At 40.4% G+C, this 20,161-nt stretch overlaps 2 protein-coding genes across 3 annotated transcripts; both read right to left on the bottom strand.

Annotated features, from left to right (window-relative positions):
• Positions 1–1,500: 1,500 nt before the first annotated feature.
• On the bottom strand, positions 1,501–12,769 carry LOC113585192 (ADP-ribosylation factor-binding protein GGA3-like). Of its 2 annotated transcripts, none has more exons than XM_027022558.2 (17): positions 12,549–12,769; positions 10,584–10,668; positions 8,941–9,016; positions 8,704–8,802; positions 8,105–8,228; positions 7,213–7,313; positions 6,987–7,067; positions 5,613–5,735; positions 5,015–5,096; positions 4,736–4,852; positions 4,487–4,612; positions 4,022–4,083; positions 3,795–3,895; positions 3,582–3,712; positions 3,318–3,487; positions 2,506–2,616; positions 1,501–1,682 (listed from the first exon to the last, which is right to left on the bottom strand). In XM_027022558.2, exons 1-17 carry the CDS (start codon positions 12,589–12,591, stop codon positions 1,572–1,574), a joined length of 1,743 nt encoding a protein of 580 aa, XP_026878359.2. In that variant the 5' UTR covers positions 12,592–12,769; the 3' UTR covers positions 1,501–1,571. The 2 variants fall into 2 exon arrangements, with proteins under 2 accessions (XP_026878359.2, XP_026878360.2); XM_027022559.2 differs by having other exon boundaries at positions 2,533–2,616.
• A 98-nt stretch (positions 12,770–12,867) lies between these two features.
• On the bottom strand, positions 12,868–18,349 carry ears2 (glutamyl-tRNA synthetase 2, mitochondrial). Its single transcript, XM_027022560.2, has 9 exons — positions 17,898–18,349; positions 15,630–15,785; positions 15,308–15,497; positions 14,517–14,989; positions 14,203–14,311; positions 13,600–13,753; positions 13,375–13,505; positions 13,127–13,262; positions 12,868–13,018 (listed from the first exon to the last, which is right to left on the bottom strand). Exons 1-9 carry the CDS (start codon positions 18,163–18,165, stop codon positions 12,935–12,937), a joined length of 1,701 nt encoding a protein of 566 aa, XP_026878361.2. The 5' UTR covers positions 18,166–18,349; the 3' UTR covers positions 12,868–12,934.
• Positions 18,350–20,161: the final 1,812 nt, after the last annotated feature.

The raw sequence follows: 20,161 nt of genomic DNA, 5'->3' as shown, positions 1-20,161 counted from the left end.
CTGCATTTGTGACGATAGAACGCCTGGTTTGGTGGGCAGCATTTAGGCTCAAATGAATTGTTCACTGCATGGTGTTCCAACATCCTGTTTCTTGACTAGATAAGCACTAACATTAGCTAGTGTGGTATCTAGATATTTGCCAGGTTGAATATTACCGCATAATGACAGTCAAGAGGCTGTAACTAGATAATATACACTGTGTCTGGAGAGAACAGGCTTTATCTACAGAGTATACACTGTATGGAGAGTACAGGCTAAATCTAGAGAGTATACACTGTATGAAGAGTACAGGCTGAATCTAGAGGGTATACCCTGTATGAAGAGTACAGGCTGAATCTAGAGGGTATACCCTGTATGGAAAGTACAGGCTGAATCTAGAGAGTATACACTGTGTATGGAGAGTACAGGCTGACTCTAGGTAGTATACAATGTATGGAGAGTATAGGCTGTATCTGGAGAGTATACACTGTGTATGGAGAGTACAGGCTGAATCTAGGTAGTATACAATGTATTGAGAGTATAGGCTGTATCTGGAGAGTATACACTGTATATGGAGAGTACAGGCTGAATCTAGATAATATACACGTGTATGGAGAATACAGGCTGTATCTGGGGAGTACACCTGTGTTTGGAGAATACAGGCAGTATCTGGGGAGTACACACTGTGTATGGAAAGTACAGGCTGTATTCTGGGGAGTACACACTGTGTATGGAGAGTACAGGATGTATCTGGGGAGTACACACTGTGTATGGAGAGTACAGGCTGAATCTAGATAATATAGTGTATGGAGAGTACAGGCTGTATCTGGGGAGTACACGCTGTTAGGTTCGTGTATAGCCAGGAGTGTGCATATGTAAATTTTTCTGTCTACTAGGGTAGCTCCTTCCTATGTGTAACACACAGAGACAGGAAAGAGAGAGAATAGAGAGCACCCCACTCATCTGTAAATCTATCACTGCCAGCTCTGTGTTCCAGCCTACAGAGGGACCATCACACCACAGCTTTTGTAGCACTCTGGAAATTTAAAGGAGACACCATCTCCCCTCCAGCAAGAGCAAGTATGGACTCTAGCCGTCATACGGTGCTATATTGGTGTCCTCAAGTGAATTGCAAGTGTGTGTGTGTGTGTGTGTGTGTGTGTGTATGGTAACTGTCAGATATGTATTATGATCTAACCTACACTGTGCTAAGACACCTTTTCCTTCCATTTTTGTCGGAAAGGAAAATGTTGGAGCTAAAGGTGGAGAAATGGACCTTTCACCTGAAATGCTTGGACACTGCATGAATCTGTAGCAATGCATTCTGGGAAGGGAGACTACAGAGATGATGGGCCCTGCTGACACTGTGTGCTGTAATAATGTATTTAAATTATATAAAGTGACATCACAAAGTAAAAGTGACTGGTACACTACAGTATGCCTACCTGCAGTCATTGTGACTCTCATATGTCTGCAGACTTGTGAACTGCACTAGCAATGTTTGAGACTAAAAGATGGCACTAGTTTGTAAACAATTTTTTTTTTAATTATTACATAAATGACCAAAATCTCTTCAGAAGTATATAAAAAGGTCAAGGGTTATTCCAGGAGTCCCACTCTGGGAAGTGGTCAATCTCTGCCTCCAGCTGAACACTGTGTTCTCCAAGCATCATGGACAGCCTGACTCTCACACGCACTGGCCTCTGGAACGATACATCCCAACACACACTGATGAGACACTGCTCTCTAGAACGACACATCCTAACACATACTGATGAGATACCGGTCTCTAGAATGACACATCCCAACACACACCGATGAGACATGTGGGTATTGTTCCAGAACACTCATTAATGTTTTTCTAAGTAAGGTGAGTTTTTTTTAGATGCCCAGCACCTGATCTTAATTTAGAAGTGATTAAAGAGGACATTCCTCAACTTACCTTTAACCCCTGCTCCCCTTTATTTATTAAGAGAAAGTTTAGGCAGAGTAGGTCACAGAAATGCCATAAAGGAATTATCCAATATTCTACCAGTGAATATTACATAATGACATTTACTTTAAAAAAAAGACATGCATACAACAATAACTTGCAGAAATTCTATGGAACATTAATTAATCTTGAATTCATATAGAACATAAACCATACAGATTCAAGTTTTATTCTGAAAATAAGCATTGAAAGAAATCCACAAGAAAGATCCACAACTTCCAGACTAGTCTTAATAATCTATGACTTCCAGACTAGTTGTCTTAAGGATCTATGACAAGGTTTAGTCTTTCTTAGGTTTAGAATTTCTCAGGACTAGGTGTTGTACAGGGTTTGGTTTGCACAGCAATAAATTTAAAAAGAATTATAAAAATAAGAAAAATAACAATGACCTCATTGGTGCTGATATTTATTGTATGACACCAGTAATGTTTATCATCTAACAAAACACAGCTGCATAGATAATAAAAGTGCTACACATCTGACAGGAAGCAGAGAAGCATGACCCCAGTGAGAGCCCAGGCCTGTTTTCCTACCTTAAGAGGGTTGGAGAGCAGCAGTACCTGAGAGATGGCAGCAGGGGGCAGTATGGGATTGTATGCGGGCAGATCGCTTCTTGTTGGAGGTTGCAGTTTGACCTGCATTGTCTGCAACATCAATGGATGGAGAGAGAGAAGGGCAGAGGATGTTAACCCTAACCATTAACCCTAGAGTAAAGAAGGACAGAGGGTATTAACCCTAATCCCTAAGCCTAGAATAAAAAAGGGCAGAGGATGTTAACTCTAACCATTAACCCTAGAGTAAAGGAGAAAGTCAAGGATGAGGCCTGTAAAATGAAGGACAATGTTTTACAGTGAGATTTATATTGTGATCATATGGAGGAGGATGCATTAACCCAAATAACCCAGGTTTATTTAGAACTGTGTAGCTGCATAACCTTACAGCTGCTGATAGAGACTGTAGGGCTTGAGATTGTAGGGTTATAGACTGTAGGGGTTGAGATTGTAGGACTTGAGGGGTTAGGATTATAGATTGTAGGGACAGAGATGTAGGGTTGAGAGGTTAAGGTTAGAGATCATAGGGTTTGAGATCATAGGGACTGAAGGGTTAGGGTTGCAGATTGTAGGAGATGAGACCATAGGGGCTGAGCGGTTAGGGTTATAGATCCTAGGTCTTGAGAAGTTAGAGATAGAGATCATAGGAATCATAGAGGTTGAGGGATGAGGGTTAGAGATCGTAATAATAAAGATTATAAGGGTTGAGGAGTTAACTATAACCCTAACCCTAGATTGTAGGCGTTGCAGGGTTGAGGCTGCACACATACTCAGCAATAATTAGGTGTTGTTACCTTTGGAACAGCAGTCAAGAACAGGAAGTCTGAAACAGGAAGTGCTGAGGTATTAACAGTAGAGATGATGATGACGGCAATATCAGGCCTAGAGGGCGGAGCTTCTTTGGTGAAGTGGAAAGACACCCGGATGCCATGATGATCGAACACTGTTATTGGCTTTAGGTGGCCTAAAGTAAATATACTGCATGTTTGTCACTGACAGAAATAAGGTTTTCACTAGGGTCAAGTTTCATTTTTCTGTATTGTTGAATTGTCACTCACTGGGCTTAATAGAATCCAAAGAAACAGTGATGTTCATAAGGGATGAAGGGGGATGTGGTTTATATTCTGATATGCCTGGCTGATTCATCTGATTCATGTCATCTAATTCTGATCTAAATGGGTTCACTTTCCTGAAAAGAAACATTACTGATCAGTTTGAAAATAAAGACACATGACAGAACAGAAAGACTTATTTTGCCAGTTATCACTCACTTGACTGGTAATACTGATGCACTGTGGTTATTGTAGGCTCCTTTTCCATTAGTTGTCTCTATAGAGCCAGACTCCTTCATAACTTTCATTTTATCCTCCAGCTGAAATTTAACACAGTCTCTGGCACGCAGAACCAGTATGTATATGCTGAGCCAATTTATAAGCACTGAGCTAATATACTCCTCAAACTGCCTAAGAGACATGTCATTTAACCAGAATGACAATACCTGAGTGAGTTCCTCAAGGTAAGATTTCACCCCGAGTGTCCTTGGGATGCAGGAGTCTGCAACTGAATAAAAAACAAAATGCTTAATGACACGCTGGTCCCACACTGAATCTTAACGAAGAGCTCCTCTACTCTCGCTATTACTGTTCCTCTACTCCTCCATTATTACTGTTCCTCTACTCCTCCGTTAATACAGTTCCTCTAATCTCTGGCCATGCAGGCAGTGATGTCCCTCTAAAGTTTGAAGACTTTCTGTGCATCCAGGGTTAGGGTTAGCTAGGGTCAGTGTTTGTTATGGTTACATCCTGCATGGCATCCAGTCATGTACCATCTGCTCAGAGGTGTTTGAAGCAGCTTCTCTCATGTTATGTTATGTCAGGACAGCCATAAAGATGGCATCACAGAAGCGGGGAGCTGAGTAAGGACTTTCTGAACGCAGCTAATATGAGACAGAGGAGGGCTTTACCATGGGGGCACACATCCTCCTCCAACAGCAGCAGAGAGCTGCTGTCTTCAATGCAGCCAGCAGTGGCGCTATCTCCCAGCACAGACAAGTCAATCAAGTGGTAGGTCTTGACTGGACTAGCTGGGTCTGTCGCGGGGAGACAGGCATTACAGACCAGATACTGACCAATCGTCTATATAAATATAAATGTCTATGATGCATTTTGACATTTTTGACAATGGAACTGTGTGTGTAGAATGTATACTGAACCCTGGCTGTTGTGACTCTGGGAAGGCACTGTCTGAGTCTCTGGCTCTTGCTTCTGTGTTTTTACTCTGTACAGGTTCATCACATCTGTTATCTTGTCATTCCCTCGCAGTATCTCAGCTACACACACACACACACACACACACACACACACACACACACACACACACACACACACACACACACACACATACACAGACACCATGGGATAAATAGGGTGTGATTTAGAGTGTTTGGATGGGTGTGGGTATTTTGTGTGTGAATGTTGAGTGTGAATGAGACCTAAAACTTTATCATCATCCACGGTTTCGCTGGCCAGTCTGAAGAGGATTGGTCTCAGCCTGTCACAGCGATCATAGACATCCTACACAGAAATACATTTAACCTATCAGAAAGCTCATAGACATCCTACAGAGAAACACAATTAACCTATCAGAAAGCTCATAGACATCCCACACAGAAACACATTTAACCTATCAGAAAGCTCAGACATCCTACACAGAAACACATTTAACCAATCACAGGTCATAGAGATCCCTAAGACAACATTCACCCTACATTATTTTAACATTCATACAATACTAACACCTTTACAATAATTCAATAACACATCAAACAAAAATGCACTCCAACAATATATATTGATATAGCACATAGTTATATAACAGAGAGGAAAGTATTTTTGACTCTCTCAACACATGAACATAACTTGAAAATATCACTATTTTCATCAACATCTGGCTGATTGACTGGTTAACTTTTTACCACCACACAGGGAATTTGTCATCTAAGTTTAAATACAGTAGAAAAAATGACACATTAATGAATAATTAGGAAACAAATATGTGCTACTTGGTAGGATAAACACACAGACACACACCTGCATGTCCTGAGTGTGTTGTGTGTACTGTTGGCTCAGGAGAGATTTAAGTTGTGATGTACAGTTCTCCACATCCTGAAGAGTGCCAACACGTCTGCCCTCCTTTTCTATCTTTTCCTGCTCCTGGAAAAGATGTGCGCACACATACACACACATGAAATGATGACTTGAGCAGTAAGAAGTTATTTATTGTGCAGAGTGTTGTGTTTGTGTAGATGTACACATCTTTATAGACCCCCAGGACTGTCTATGTTGCAGGAAGAGTATCTAAACCCTAATCTGGATATCTAACCCTAATCTTTAGTTTGGTTCTGATGGAGTATTAAATGTTCTAAAGGCCAATGGGATGGTTTTGTAGATATTCAGTGCAGTTTGATGGATGCGAGTCCATTTTAGTGCAGTGTTGGCTACATAAGTCTAGTTTAGTGCAGTGTTGGCTACATGAGTCTAGTTTAGTGCAGTGTTGGCTACATGAGTCTAGTTTAGTAGTGTTGGCTACGTGAGTCTAGTTTAGTGCAGTGTTGGCTACATGAGTCTAGTTTAGTAGTGTTGGCTAAGTGAGTCTAGTTTAGTGCAGTGTTGGCTACATGAGTCTAGTTTAGTAGTGTTGGCTAGGTGAGTCTAGTTTACTGCAGTGTTGGATAATCCACTTTAGTGCAGTGTTGGCTACGTGAGTCTACTTTAGTACAGTGTTGGCTAGGTGAGTCTAGTTTAGCAGTGTTGGCTAGGTGAGTCTAGTTTAGTGCAGTGTTGGATAGTCCACTTTAGTGCAGTGTTTGCAATGTGAGTACAGTTTAGTGCAGTGTTAGCTATGTGTGTCTAGTTTAGTGTAGTGTTCAATATGAGTCCACTTTAGTGCAAAGCTGGATACGTGAGTCCAGTTTAGTGCAGTATTGTAAGACCAACTGTCTAAAGGTAAATTATTCACCAATAAAGAGTAGAGTAATTGTAGTATCACCATTATAGCACATTGGATGGTGATATTACAGTGCCTTACACTTTGGAGATATGTGCTGTGGTCACCTCATGGACATGCCTAAAGAAGCAATAAGTCCTGCTCATATAAGCAATAAGTCATTTTTGGAGTCTTCATCTCCAGTCAGCTGAACTTTATTATTATTTTTTACATTTCTTTCATAATCACTTTCATCAATATTGTTTGCTAATTTTTGGTTGTAAAGATGACTTATTACTCCTTTTAACACTATACTGCTACTGAACCTAGCATTCATTATACATTATACAACCACAGGCACACACAAACACAGGAATGTGCACGCGCGCACACACACACACACACACACACACACACACACACACACACACACACACACACACACAGACACACACACTCACACTCACACTCACACTCACTTCTTTCAGTGTGCTCTTAATCAGTCTGTTAGCTGTTTGCAGGTCCTCTGGACGGGTACTCTTCAGCAGCTGTGACAACAACTACAACACAGACAACAAACCCAGTTACAGCTCCTTCCATTTTGGGCTTATTTTAAACTATTTAGAACAGATGGTACCTTTGAAATGCCCTTACTCTTGAAATACTCTTACTCTTGAAATAGTCTACACAGTGAGTTACTCTTACCTGTGATTTACCTTCATCATCAAACACCGACACCTCCTGCCTGGGACACAGAGGTTGCATCACCACGGTGTCTGGCAGTTTCGGGTCTTTTTTCACAATACCTTGAAAGATTTAAATGTGCTGAGTTTGGAGAGGTTGCATGCTGGTCTGAGGAACAGTTTGAAACATAAGGGTTTGTATTTTAATCTCAGCTTGCTGTGTGTGGAGTCTCACCCAATGTCTGTACATTAAACACCTACTGAAATCCTGCACCCTGGACTCACCATCAGTGCACGATAAAATGTAGTTTGTAGTACAGACGTCTATAATTTAGTACAGGCAGTGATGAAATTAAAGTGTATGGACAATGGCACATTTTTGTATGGTTAGTATACCTTATGACAGTTTACTGTGCAGTACAGACAGTGGTACACTGTTTAGCGTGCAGTACAGACAGTGGTACTGTGCAGCGTGCAGTACTGACAGTGGTACACTATTTAGCATGCAGTACAGACAGTGGTACCTTGTTTAGTGTGCCCTACAGACAGTGGTACACTGTTTAGCATGCATTACAGACAGTGGTACACTGTTTAGCATGCTGTATAGACAGTGGTACACTGTTTAGCGTGCAGTACAGACAGTGGTACACTGTTAAGCATGCAGTACATACAGTGGTACTGTTTAGTGTGCAGTACAGACAGTGGTACTGTTCAGCATACAGTACAGACAGTGGTACAGTTTAGCGTGCAGTAAAGACAGTGGTACACTCTTTACCGTGCATTACAGACAGTGGTACATTGTTTAGCGTGCAGTACAGACAGTGGTACTGTTTAGTGTGCAATAAGGACAGTACTACTGTTTAGCATGCAGTAGAGACAGTGGTACTGTTTACTGTGCAGTACAGACATCTGACCTTGTTTTTTTAACATGCGGTACGCCTCCTGCACCTTCGGCTCATCTTTCAGCCACAGAGTCCAGCCATACAGAACCTCTGTCACCCTCAACTTCACCAGGGCTGTGGTCCAGGTACCCAGGTACTGCATGATTGCATGCAGACACACATATAGTTGCTTAAATGCACCCAACATATTCACACACTAACATTTATATTCATAGTTTATGCTATTCTGAGCCCTTATTAATTACCTCAAAAATATTTTGCTGAGATCTGTGTTCTACCCTGACAGTTTTAATTATTTTATAACTATTGAGCTACGGCTAATCTTGTAAATTATTACTCTCTGAGCTAGGGCTAAGCCTGTATATTATTACGCTCAGAGCTAGGGCTAATCCTATATATTATTAGTATATTAATCTGATCTGAGCTAGGGCTAATCCTATATATTATTAGTAGATTATTATGTTCTGAGCTAAAACTAATCCTATATATTATTAGTAGATTATTACGTTCTGAGCTAAAACTAATCCTATATATTATTAGTAGATTATTACTCTCTGAGCTAGGGCTAAAACCTGTAGATTATTAGTAGATTATTACTTGTAGGTTTGTACCTTTGGTGACAGCACTTTGATGAGTTCATTCAGAAATCGGAATTTAGTAGCCTCACTATGAAAATGTTTCCCACAGTTATTCATGCATACCTCCAGCAACTGGGAAAAGAAAACACAGGACTTTATTACACTCACACACACCCACACACTAGTGAGAAAACAGGACTCCTCCTCCTCTTCCTCCTCCTCCTCCTCCTACTACTACTACACACATGTGCAAATTTTTATGGATCTTACAGTGAGTGCTTGTAGAGATTCTCTCTCCTGAGGCGACTGAATTTTGTGTGCCAACAGACGTGTAGCAACCTGGGGCCTAAAACACACATTAAAATAAAGGGGAAAAAAAACATTAACAGAACTAAGGAGCAAGAGCTTAAGCAGGGGTTTTCTGTGAAGATACAGCAGTACAGTAACCTAACCCTAACTCCTAACCCCAGTACAGTACAGTGTACTGACTTCAATTCCTGGTTCTAATGGGAACTTTTATTCCTGTATGGTTCTAATGGGTTACTGTAATTGGGATTGGTGCAATGTGAGGGTGAGGGTTAACAAGGGTTAATGAAGGGATTTGGAGGGTGAGGGTTAACCCTCTGAAGTCTTAAGGACATTTTCTACGTTTTCGCATATTTTCTTAAATTCATTTCAAAGGTTCTTATTTATAGCATGATACCCATATGTTTTATATCAAAATGTTCAGACCAATTTCTGCTCTCTTCATAATGATGTACCATTTGACCTAGAGCACTGCATAAAAAATAATATGGCCCTAAATCTAAAAATATGAGGTCAAATTTTAGAAGTTTCATGTGAAAACATACCTTTACTGATGTGAACTGTTTTGGTGTTTGGAATAGGGTTACCAAAGTATTTGGTTCACAGGAGCAGTAAAATATATGAATAAAGTAGTATAGAAAAATGTAATGAATCTCTAAAATTACAGTTTTACAATTGTCATATGCTCATAGAATATCAAAATATCAAGCTTCATGTGTGGAGGTGAGAACTGAGCATTACAAAAACTATAATCAAAATATGGCAAAAAACAGAAGACTCAACTTCACAGAACAGTATTGCATATGGTCTAAACATATCCATTCATCTGCACTAGACTAGCTTACTTTCACATTAAAAAAAAATTAACAAAGCAAACATTTACTAATGGTCAGTCAAGTTTCTCAAACAAAAGTCATGACTGTTGTATTACAAATCACTTACATCAATTTTGCACAGAAGCAGCACTCAGCTAGGTGGCTTGCAGCAGACATTGTGTCTACATATGACTAGTTAAAGTCCACTATTAAAATGATATCGTAAAATAACATTAATTTAGCCATCTATCTCTTTTGTATTCTTCATCATCAAAGGAATCAACCCCCTCAGGCTCTAAGGCTCCGTTATCTTTGTCACTACTTTCCAAAATCACTGCAACTTCAGCAGCTGTACACTTTTTGCACATTTTAGTTAGCTAGCCAGTTGTCAGTTGAACGATGGAGAAAATGTTTCCGATGTGAAGGGTAAATCCTTAGTGATTTCATGATTGTTTTATGGGTTAACTTCTCACAAAGACTTGAGTGACACATAAGCAAATCACATGGTGAGAGACAAATGACTTAAATTATACCTGACCTCTATATCTAACCTCTCATAGGCTCTTTATTCTTACCACTGTGTGTGTGTGTGTGTGTGTGTGTGCGTGCGTGTGCGCGTGTGTGTGTGCGCGTGCGTGTGTGTGTGTCTGTTTTTGTGTGTGTGTGTGTGCGTGCGCGCGCGCATGTGTGTGTGTGTGTTTTTATGTGTGTGTGTGTGTGTGCGCGCGCGCGTGTGTGTGTGTTTTTGTGTGTGTGTGTGTGTGTGTGTGTGTGCGCGTGCGTGTGTCTCACCCATCTGGTTGTGCATTAACCTGCTGGTAGAATCCCTGGATACAGTCCCATCTCTCTGATGTGTTCTCAGGGTCTGTCACCTTATCTAAGACATTAGAAAATCAAATAAGTTGATTTAGATTTTCTTTCTGCAAAAAAGACGGTACAAAACCTCTTGTCTATAATTTAATAAAAACACTTTCTTTTCAATAACAAAGTCAGACTACATTATTATCTATAGTTGCAAAAATTGATAGCCCATGTGGTCATGATTTTATTGAACAAATGTTTATATAACAATCTTGAAGGAAAAGAACTTGTAGGTTAACTGATGATGGATGTCTCATTCAGGTGCGCATCTGATCTGCCCCGCCATGTGAAAAAACACACATAAAACCAACAGAGGTTGCCTGTTATTCACAGTATTCTTTTCTAGTGAAATGTAATCTGAAAGGGGATTTTACCAGACCATTTAAAGGGATTTCTACACTAAACAGGTAGTTATTTTACAAATAGAAGAAATTCAGCACTGTTGCTACTCTACCTAGGAAGGGGTGTCCTATAAGGACCAGAGCTTCATAGAACCCTCACAGAAGTATATATAGTGACACAAAGACCAGTGCATACATTTACCTGACACTTTTATCCAAAGGAACTTACAGTTACAACTGAGCACAACTTGGGCAACTGACCTTGCCCACGGTTCCAACAATGGCAACTTGACAATGGTAGGGCTTGAACCAGCAACCATCCAATTACACCTCAAGTAACTTAACCACTGACCTACCATGGCACTGCTTCAGAGAATCCTCATGTGCGTGAGAGAGATTGCTATAGTCACACACAAGATCTGCAGGCATCTCTTGTAATTAATAATGCCCGTGTTCATGGGTCCATCAAGAGAAATTGAATAAGACTGGTGATGTGAGATTATCCTAAATGAAACCACTGCTGTGAATCTCAGGTTTGTTTAACCTACTTGGGTAGTTCTCAGTGTGCGTTTCCCAGTTATTTGTTTAGATATATCATCAAGTCATTAATTGATGCGTGCTGACCCATCTCAGATTTCTATAGGTGTCCCACAGCATCTCACTAACCCTAGCACTATTTGAGTGTGTCTAAGTTTGTGAGTAAAACGTTACTGTAAATGAAATCTATTAATTATGTAAAAACAACCAAAACATATTCACATGCATTACCTTTTACTTGTAATTGACCTCCACTGTTTAAGCCTTTAGTTCAGATTTAATTTTAAAATGCTAATAAATAAGGGTAGTTTTATTTAAGACTTAAATTTACTTTAATGACCATTCACGATAGAAATCCAGGTCCTCCCAAAGCATCCAGTGTGTAGCGATAATCTTACAATATTAAATGACTGTTTGTTTCATTGACGGAAGTGCAGTATCAGCGTGGATAGAAATCTCACACCTAAATACCATAAATGTAAATTAGAGATCTCACAGCTAAATTCCATAAATGTAAATGAGAAATCTCACACCTAAATGCCATAAATGTATATGAGAGATCTCACAGCTGAGTCGCGCGAACACTCAACACAGGAATTAAGCGTGCACGTGATAACGCGCGTGGTGCTTCCGCTTCAGTGCCTTTTCAAAGACTACATTTATATAATGACATATGATATATAAACAAACAACTGGGGAAAGCTAAAGACAGCTTTGACACTTAGCTTTGACTAGACTACATCAGGCAGAACACGGAGTGTTGAAACTTAAAGGTTAAGTCAATTTTGCTGACGCACAATCTTACTAACGATAAATAATTACGCAACACTCATCGTTACGTTTATTCTGCATCTTCGCGATTTGTTTACTTACAACGGTATACATTAACAACATGGACAAAACGAAACCAAGTTTGTCTAAACTACACCAAGTAGCGCTTCAAAATAGGTTTGTGTATACACAAAGGGTTAAAAATGTTTCGCGGGTTTGTTGTGTTTTAATCAAAACGTAAACGTACTCAACCAAGTCTCTAGCGTGTCGGCGCCCTCCTCGCTCGCCATGTCCGTTTCACGCAGAAGTGCTGCGGTTGCAGCAAGCGCCGAGAAGCGCAGAGCATGTGACCTGCTGATAGTCACGCTGAAAAACTGACTCCTACCCACCTTCCCATGTGTATTTCAGCTCGCCGCAACGAACGAGAAATGCAAGAAATTTCATTTTAAAAGATATTAGTCTAAAACACCTTTGCCCTTGTAATTTCCTCAAAATATTGAATGATGACATTTCTTTTCAGGGAACTGATGAAAGTAGTGTTTCCATACATCAAGAGGTAAACAACATTTACATAAAAGAGCTTTATTCTGCTGAAAACAAACGTGTCATAAGTTTGAAGAGAAACAGTCCGAGTTAATGTTTTAGAATTCTCTGCAGGCGAAAGCAGACTTCCTGCTCACCCAGAGAAATCATGACCTCACTTACACTTGGTCCCTGCTAGAGAGAGAGAGAGAGAGAGAGAGACTGTCAGCACTTCAACAGGAACACTCAGATAAACCCATATTTTATAGACTATGGAATATGACTGTTTGTGTGTGTGTGTACCTGTTCTCCAGTAAGTGCCAGGCGGAGGATCTTCATGACTGAACTGTATTTAGTTTTCTTCAGTTTTTTAGCAATAAGCTTCAGTTGAGCAGTCAGAAACTCGGCAGTGTACTGATTTCCACAGCCCTGTACCACCCTACACACATACACAAACTCAGTGGTGAACGCACACATACATTTGCTAATAAATCAATTAGCCAGGTTTTGCTGAATAGCCCCCTGAGGTGAGTTAGTGGATGTGGCCTCACTGTATGGTGAGAGCCGTGATATCCTGCACTTCTGAACTCATTTCCTCCAATTGTTGCCAGGATACAGAGGGGCGGAGCCACAGGTATGAGTACATTGGACTGACCAGCTCCTTCAATGAGGTGATGTGACCCTGTGTGCACACACACAAACAAACAAACAAAAAAGATTAACAGAGATGCAGGAAAGTGATGAGGTTTTAGTTGTTCCCAAGATGACTTGGTTACCTTCCTCAGGTGCAGCACCCTCTGGATGTAAGTAGGCTCCAAAACAATCGGATCTTGAATCAGACTTCCATAGGTTTGTGTGATGTGATTTTTTAACTCATCCACCAGGTGGCAGCAGAAACCTTCATCTTCAATCCTTCGCTGCAAGTGAATCCTATACACAGATAGTCTGTACCTTTAGTAAACTAATGGTTTATGAAAATTTCAACAATTTCTCTAGGAAAAACCCAAAACAATAAAACCACCCAAACAAAAGTAAAAGAAATCTGTTGAAAGGTATACACACAGAAGCAGTGTGGGTAGAAACCCTACAGATGTATTTACATTTCCATGTTCAGCACTGGGCAGAGGTTCATATCCAGGCTGAGTTAGTGTTCTAAATATGCATGTATTCATCAGTATATCAGTGCATGTGCTCTGAGAGAACTGACCCCCTTGGTGTTTCTAGCAGTATTGGAGGCTGATTGCCTACCGGAAAAAGGACCTTTGTTTATATTTACTCTGTGTTGGGTGGCAGGATAACCTCTGTATGTATCTGATTTGTGTTGGGGTGAAGTGATGACCTCTTGTAAGTGTGGGCTATGTATTCGTTGACCTGTTCACCTATTGAATTCGGGCAGTTTGTCCAAGTCAAGCAGCGCAGAGTGAGTCGTGATCTTCGACACGTTAAACTCCTCAATCAGATCATCCAGCCTTCGGCCCAGACGATTACCTTAAACACACAAATAACTGCCAGGCTTACAACAGTACATGGCTGACTTATTTAAACACAAACATATACAAACAGAAATATCTAAAAATAACTAGCATAATGATGATAATACACACTCACTAACTCACTTATCCAATGAATCCCTTGACTCATTCCCTGACCCACTTGCTCACTGACTCGCTCAGCTGCCGAGTTACTGACTCACTGTTGAATCCCGATCCACAGTGAGTAATTATGTCCAGAAGAGCTTCAGGCAGCAACCCCTGCTGTTTGAAGTGCTGGATGTAGATGTCTCCCTGTCTCTTAGACAGTTTGCTGCCATCGCGGTTCAGTAGGAGAGGCAGGTGGGCATAAGTGGGCGGAGTCTCATCCAGGGCACGGTACAGCTGCAGGTGTTTACAGGTGGATATGAGCCACTCCGAGCCACGCAGTACATGACTCACACGCATGTGTGTGTCGTCCACAACACTGGCCAGGTGGTAGGTGGGAAAACCGTCGGCCTTGATGATTACAGGGTCGCCCTCCACCTCTGCTACCTCGTGCCGTGTCCAGCCAAACACCATGTCCTCAAACGGCTCTGAGCTTGAAGACAGCCGGAAACGGATCACATGTGGAACGCCAGCAGCTAGTTTCTCCTGTACCTGGTTAGTTTTCAGCTGTCTGCACCTGTTATCATACCTGCAAAAGTAAGAGATACACCATATCCACTGGAGAGAGGGGGGGGGGGTAGCCACTGTTATCAGAGGAAGACAAAAAAAAGACACACTAGCTACCATACAGACATGTTCCACTCGTGTTAGAATGGCTAGAATAGGGACAGTCTAAAACTAGCTGGCAGCTCTATCATACTACTGCATAAAGCACATAAAAATGGTAAAGCAGTGTGACCAAGTGTGTTACTGTGGTTTTTGAGAGTGTGATTCTGGTTTTTGTGTGTGTGACTGTTAATGTGGTGTTTGTGTTACCATGGTGTTTGTGAATGGGCGAGTGTTTTACCGTGGTGTTTGTCCACTGCGCAGTGCATCCCTCTTCAGCAGCTCCAGTCTCTGACTGGTGCAGAAGCAGTGGTAGGCATGGCCTGACTCCAGCAAAGATGTAGCTGCAGCAGAGTACATGTGTAGCCGCTGGGACTGGACATATGGACCATACTGACCCCCGCTACACACACTCTCATCAGGAGGAATACCTACACACACACATAATGTATGGACCATACTGACCCCTGCTACACACACAGTGATGTTGAGGTGTTGTTAATATGATAGTGGTGGTGGTGATATTTTGATATTGCTAAAGTAACATATTTGATGTGTTGTACCAGCCCACTCCAGCATGTGTTGGATGTTCTGGGCCGCCCCAGGGATGAGGCGGGACTGGTCTGTATCTTCCAGTCGCAGGATAAACGTCCCGCCCTGCTGCTTAGCGAACAGGAAGTTATAAAGCGCTGTGCGTAGGCCACCCAGGTGCAGAAACCCTGACAACAAATGGAACACTGTGTGAGTGTGAATACTCACAGTTGAACACTGTCTATGTGAGAGTGTGAATATTCACTACAACTGTACAGTGTGTGTGTGAATATTCACAACTGAACATTGTGTGGGTCTGTGTGTGTGTGTAAGAGTGAATATTCACCACTGAACCCTGAGACAGAATGAATATTAACTACACCTGAAACAAAGTGTATGAATTAGTACTGCCTGTCACGTAGACCCAGTCTGTAGCATTTGGTGCTCTACAATTGGCAGATCTCACTGAAACGAAAGCGGTTCCGCTGAACCTTGAGGCTCAGTGAAGAACACGACCATCCTGTCCCGAGATTACACAATACACTGCTGAAAAACACAAGGTCCTCCCAGGTTTAGTGAACATACATTTGGCCTTTAAAGTATTAAAGCGCACAGCACACAGACTGATTCAGTCTTCCATACAGCACATGTTCTATTATTTATTAATGACCTAAGCCACTGACAGCAAAACACGCACTGGAACTCGTACTGATTTTAATGAAGTTCACATTTCAAAATAAAAGTGTTTTTACGTCTGAACATCGGCCCTCTAGAAAGAATACTGCACAAAAACAAACAAGCAAACAAACAAAAAACCCAAACACCCTACTCAAATAGACATGCATATATGTCTGAGTGTATCTTTATTCTGAGTGAATAAACTGGGGTCTCAAAATGTTAGTATTGTAGGTCAGCACCACAAAGTTGTTGTAAAATAATAATAACTACCTTATTTTGCCATTAACCACATAAACAGCATACAAACCTGTTTTCAAATTAATGTGAAAATGGGGGTTTAATGTGATTAATGTCATTAATAGAATACAAACCCCTGTTTTCACACAGTTGTCTTTTAAAATCTAGAGATAGTTGTGTTTTAAAAGCTAGAAATACAAACCCCTGTTTTCACATTATTCACATTAATAGCATACAAATCCCTGTTTTCAAACTTCCCTTATACTGTCTGTCTTCTTCCTAACGCTAGCCTTTAAAAGACAACTAACTCTAGCCTTTAAAGCACAACTATCTCTAGCCTTTAAAGCACAACTATCTCTAGCACTGTGCCAAGGCCACCCAGGTGCAGAAACCCTGATAACAAACAGAACACTGTGTGAGTGTGTGAATATTCAGTACAACTGAAAACTGTGAGATTTTGAATATTCATAATTGAACATCATGTGTATGTGAAAGAGCAAATATTCACAACTGAACACAGAGAGCAAATATTAACTACAACTGAACACTGTGTGAATAGTCACTAGAACTGAACACAGTGTGTGAGTGAATATTCACTACAACTGAGAACTGAGTGTGAATATTCATAACTGAACATCATGTGTGTGAGAGTGAATATTCACAACTGTACACTGTGAGTGTGAATATTCACAACTGAACACTGTGTGAGTGAATATTCACAGCTAACACAGAGAGACTGAATATTCACTACACCTGAAACAAAGTGTTTGTATGCATGTTTGTGTATGTGTGAATGCGAGACAACGTGTAAATATTCAATACAACTGAAACAGACTGTTTGTTTGCATGTTTGTGTATGTGTGTGTGAGAGACAGAGTGTAAATATTCAATACAACTGAAACAGATTGTTTGCATGTTTGTGTATGTTTATGTGCATCTGTGTGGGACTCTTACGAAGAAAAGGTAAAAGAATCAGCTGAAAGCAACACCAGAGATGGTGGCATTAGCCACAAAATATTTTGGGGGGTTCTTTATTTGAGATTCAGATATTTAATCCAAACAGTTTAATCGTATAAGCTCAGTATCAAACTAGGCACTTCATTCATACAAAAAGCTGAACTCAGGTGAGATGGAAATGCAAACAAATTCGTTAGCTAATCCGAACTGGATGGTTTTGTAAGACTGGGATAAAATGTTCAGATATGTGTGTGCTGAGAATGTAATGGCAGAGAGGAAACGCTTTGCATATCGCTCGACTCAATATGAAACGGGTAACTGGAGGATCCTCTACATCTCATCATTCTTAGTTAGCTAGCCATCTTAACCTAACTATGCTGTTATAACCCGTGTGAATGATGTGTTTACTGGAGGAGGCAGGCACTTACCTGTGGGACTCGGGGCGAATCTTACTCTCACTTCGCGCTTCTTGTCAGAGAGACCTGGAGCCGATAACTTGTAAGTACGAACATGTTTAGTACAGTTAAAGTAGACTGGGGAAGACACCGATTCAGAAACGTTACGACCAGAATTAATACTGCCTGTCACGTAGACCCCATCTGTAGCATTTGGTGCTCTGCAGTACAGTTGGCAGATCTCGCTGAAACGAAAGCGGTTCCGCTGAACCTTGAGGCTCAGTGAAGAACACATGACCATCCTGTCCCGAGATTACGCAATACACTGCTGTAAAACACAATCTCCTCCCGGGTTCAGTGAACATACATTTAGCCAGTAAAGTATTAAAGCGCACAGCACACAGACTGATTCAGTCTTCCATACAGCACATGTTCCATTATCTATTAATGACCTAAGCCGCTGACAGCAAAACACGTACCGGAACTCGTACTGATTTTAACGAAGTTCACATTTCAAAATAAAAGTGTTTTTACGTCTGAACATCGGCCCTCTAGAAAGAATACTGCACAAAAACAAACAAGCAAACAAACAAAAAACCCCAAACATCCTACTCAAATAGACATGCATATATGTCTGAGTGTATCTTTATTCTGAGTGAATAAACTGGGGTTTCAAAAATGGTAGTATTGTAAGTCAGCACCACAAAGTGGTTGTAAAATAACAACAACTACTTTATTTTGCCATTATTCGCATAAACAGCATACAAACCTGTTTTCACATGAACCACATAAACAGCATACAACTCCCTGTTTTCACATTAACCACATAAACAGCAAACAACTCCCTGTTTTCACATTAATCACATAAATAGCATACAACTCCCTGTTTTCACATTAACCACATAAACAGCATAAAGCTCCCTGTTTTAACATTATTCACATTAATTCACATTAACAACCCCCTGTTTTCAAACTCCCTTTATTGTTGCAGTCTTGCTGATACTGTCTGTCTTCTTCCTAACTCTAACCTTTAAAACACAACAAACTCTAGCCTTTAAAACACAACTAACTCTAGCCTATAAAACACAACTAACTCTAGCCTTTAAAACACAACTAACTCTAGCCTTTAAAACACAACTAACTCTAGCCTATAAAACACAACAAAAGTAACAGCTAAAATACAAGTTTAAAACAATCCATGGCTAATTCTAGCCTTTAACAACACAACTAAAGTAAATGTTAAATACACTAATCATGTTTAGTGTATTTTAAAATTTTAGGTGAACATTGACCAGACCAGGCAAGGCAGATTTATGTGTATAGCAAGTTTCATACACTGTGGCATTTCAAAGTGCTTCACATAGACAGAATTATTTAATAAAAATTTAATAATAAAACTTTTAACATCCTGAGATCTGTCACCTTGGGGGGATTTTCCCAAAAAAGGAGAAACAAAAACAATTTATTAAATGAAATAAATTATTTAAATAGATAGCAATTTAAATAATAATATATACTTTTTTAAATGAATTAAAAATGAATGAATGAATTCAAAATAAAAAAAAATTAAATATCTGAAAGGCAGAGGAGAACAGATGTTTTCAGTAACATTTCAGCTTCAGGAAATTTCAAGACAAAACTGCCTTGGAATTCAACATTTTGTTTCCCAGGATTCTCCCACTGTTATTTTCCCCTTCTCACTCCAAGGCTAGCACATGCCTCCTCTACATGTAGCTGGCCACTGCATCTTTTCAAGATGTCACCAGCACATCACTATTTGCTACTGATGTTCACACTTGGAGGAGAGCACCAATGTCCTGCTCCACCTACACCAGCAGGGAGACTGTATTTGGAGATGGGGTGGAGGGAGTGAAGAACCACCAGGGATCAAATGAGCAATCACCTGCAGCACGTGGCTGGCCGAACAACATGACTCGTGGGAGGTGAGCGTTCCGTGACAAGGGAATTGGTTCTTAAAACCTCAAAAGACTCACAACACAAAATTCATATTTAAATTTTCTGCATGCCATATATCAATCAAATTTTCTTTGCACTTCTGGGAGTTTTCCAGCACCTCAAATGTCACATCTCAAATGTCACACTGAAGACAAAAATCCTGTTATGTCAACAGCAATCCAGCAAAACTAGTTTGCCTACATTTATAACACATTGTTTGAATTTCACAATTATTTGTTAAGTGAACAGAATGTCCAAGACAGTTGAAGTACATTGAAATGTTTGTGAGGGTCAGGTGTATGAATAACAAAACACTAAATACATATAAAGGGGGGAGTGTG

The sequence above is a fragment of the Electrophorus electricus genome, chromosome 16 (assembly GCF_013358815.1).
Source record: "Electrophorus electricus isolate fEleEle1 chromosome 16, fEleEle1.pri, whole genome shotgun sequence".
In the NCBI taxonomy this organism is placed as follows: domain Eukaryota; kingdom Metazoa; phylum Chordata; class Actinopteri; order Gymnotiformes; family Gymnotidae; genus Electrophorus; species Electrophorus electricus.
This window is presented reverse-complemented; position numbering and strand designations above follow the sequence as displayed.

Coding starts and splice junctions, on each gene's coding strand:
- LOC113585192 (XM_027022558.2), bottom strand. CDS start 12,591: ATGGCGAGCGAGGAGGGCGCCGACACGCTAGAGACTTGGTTGA. Junction 7,314..8,104: donor CCGCATGTTAAAAAAACAAG/GTCAGATGTCTG, acceptor AAATCTTTCAAG/GTATTGTGAAAAAAGACCCG. Junction 5,097..5,612: donor AACACACTCAGGACATGCAG/GTGTGTGTCTGT, acceptor ATTTCTGTGTAG/GATGTCTATGATCGCTGTGA.
- ears2 (XM_027022560.2), bottom strand. CDS start 18,165: ATGGTCATGTGTTCTTCACTGAGCCTCAAGGTTCAGCGGAACCGCTTT. Junction 15,498..15,629: donor ACACATGCTGGAGTGGGCTG/GTACAACACATC, acceptor GTGTGTGTGTAG/GTATTCCTCCTGATGAGAGT. Junction 13,263..13,374: donor ATCACGGCTCTCACCATACA/GTGAGGCCACAT, acceptor GTATGTGTGTAG/GGTGGTACAGGGCTGTGGAA.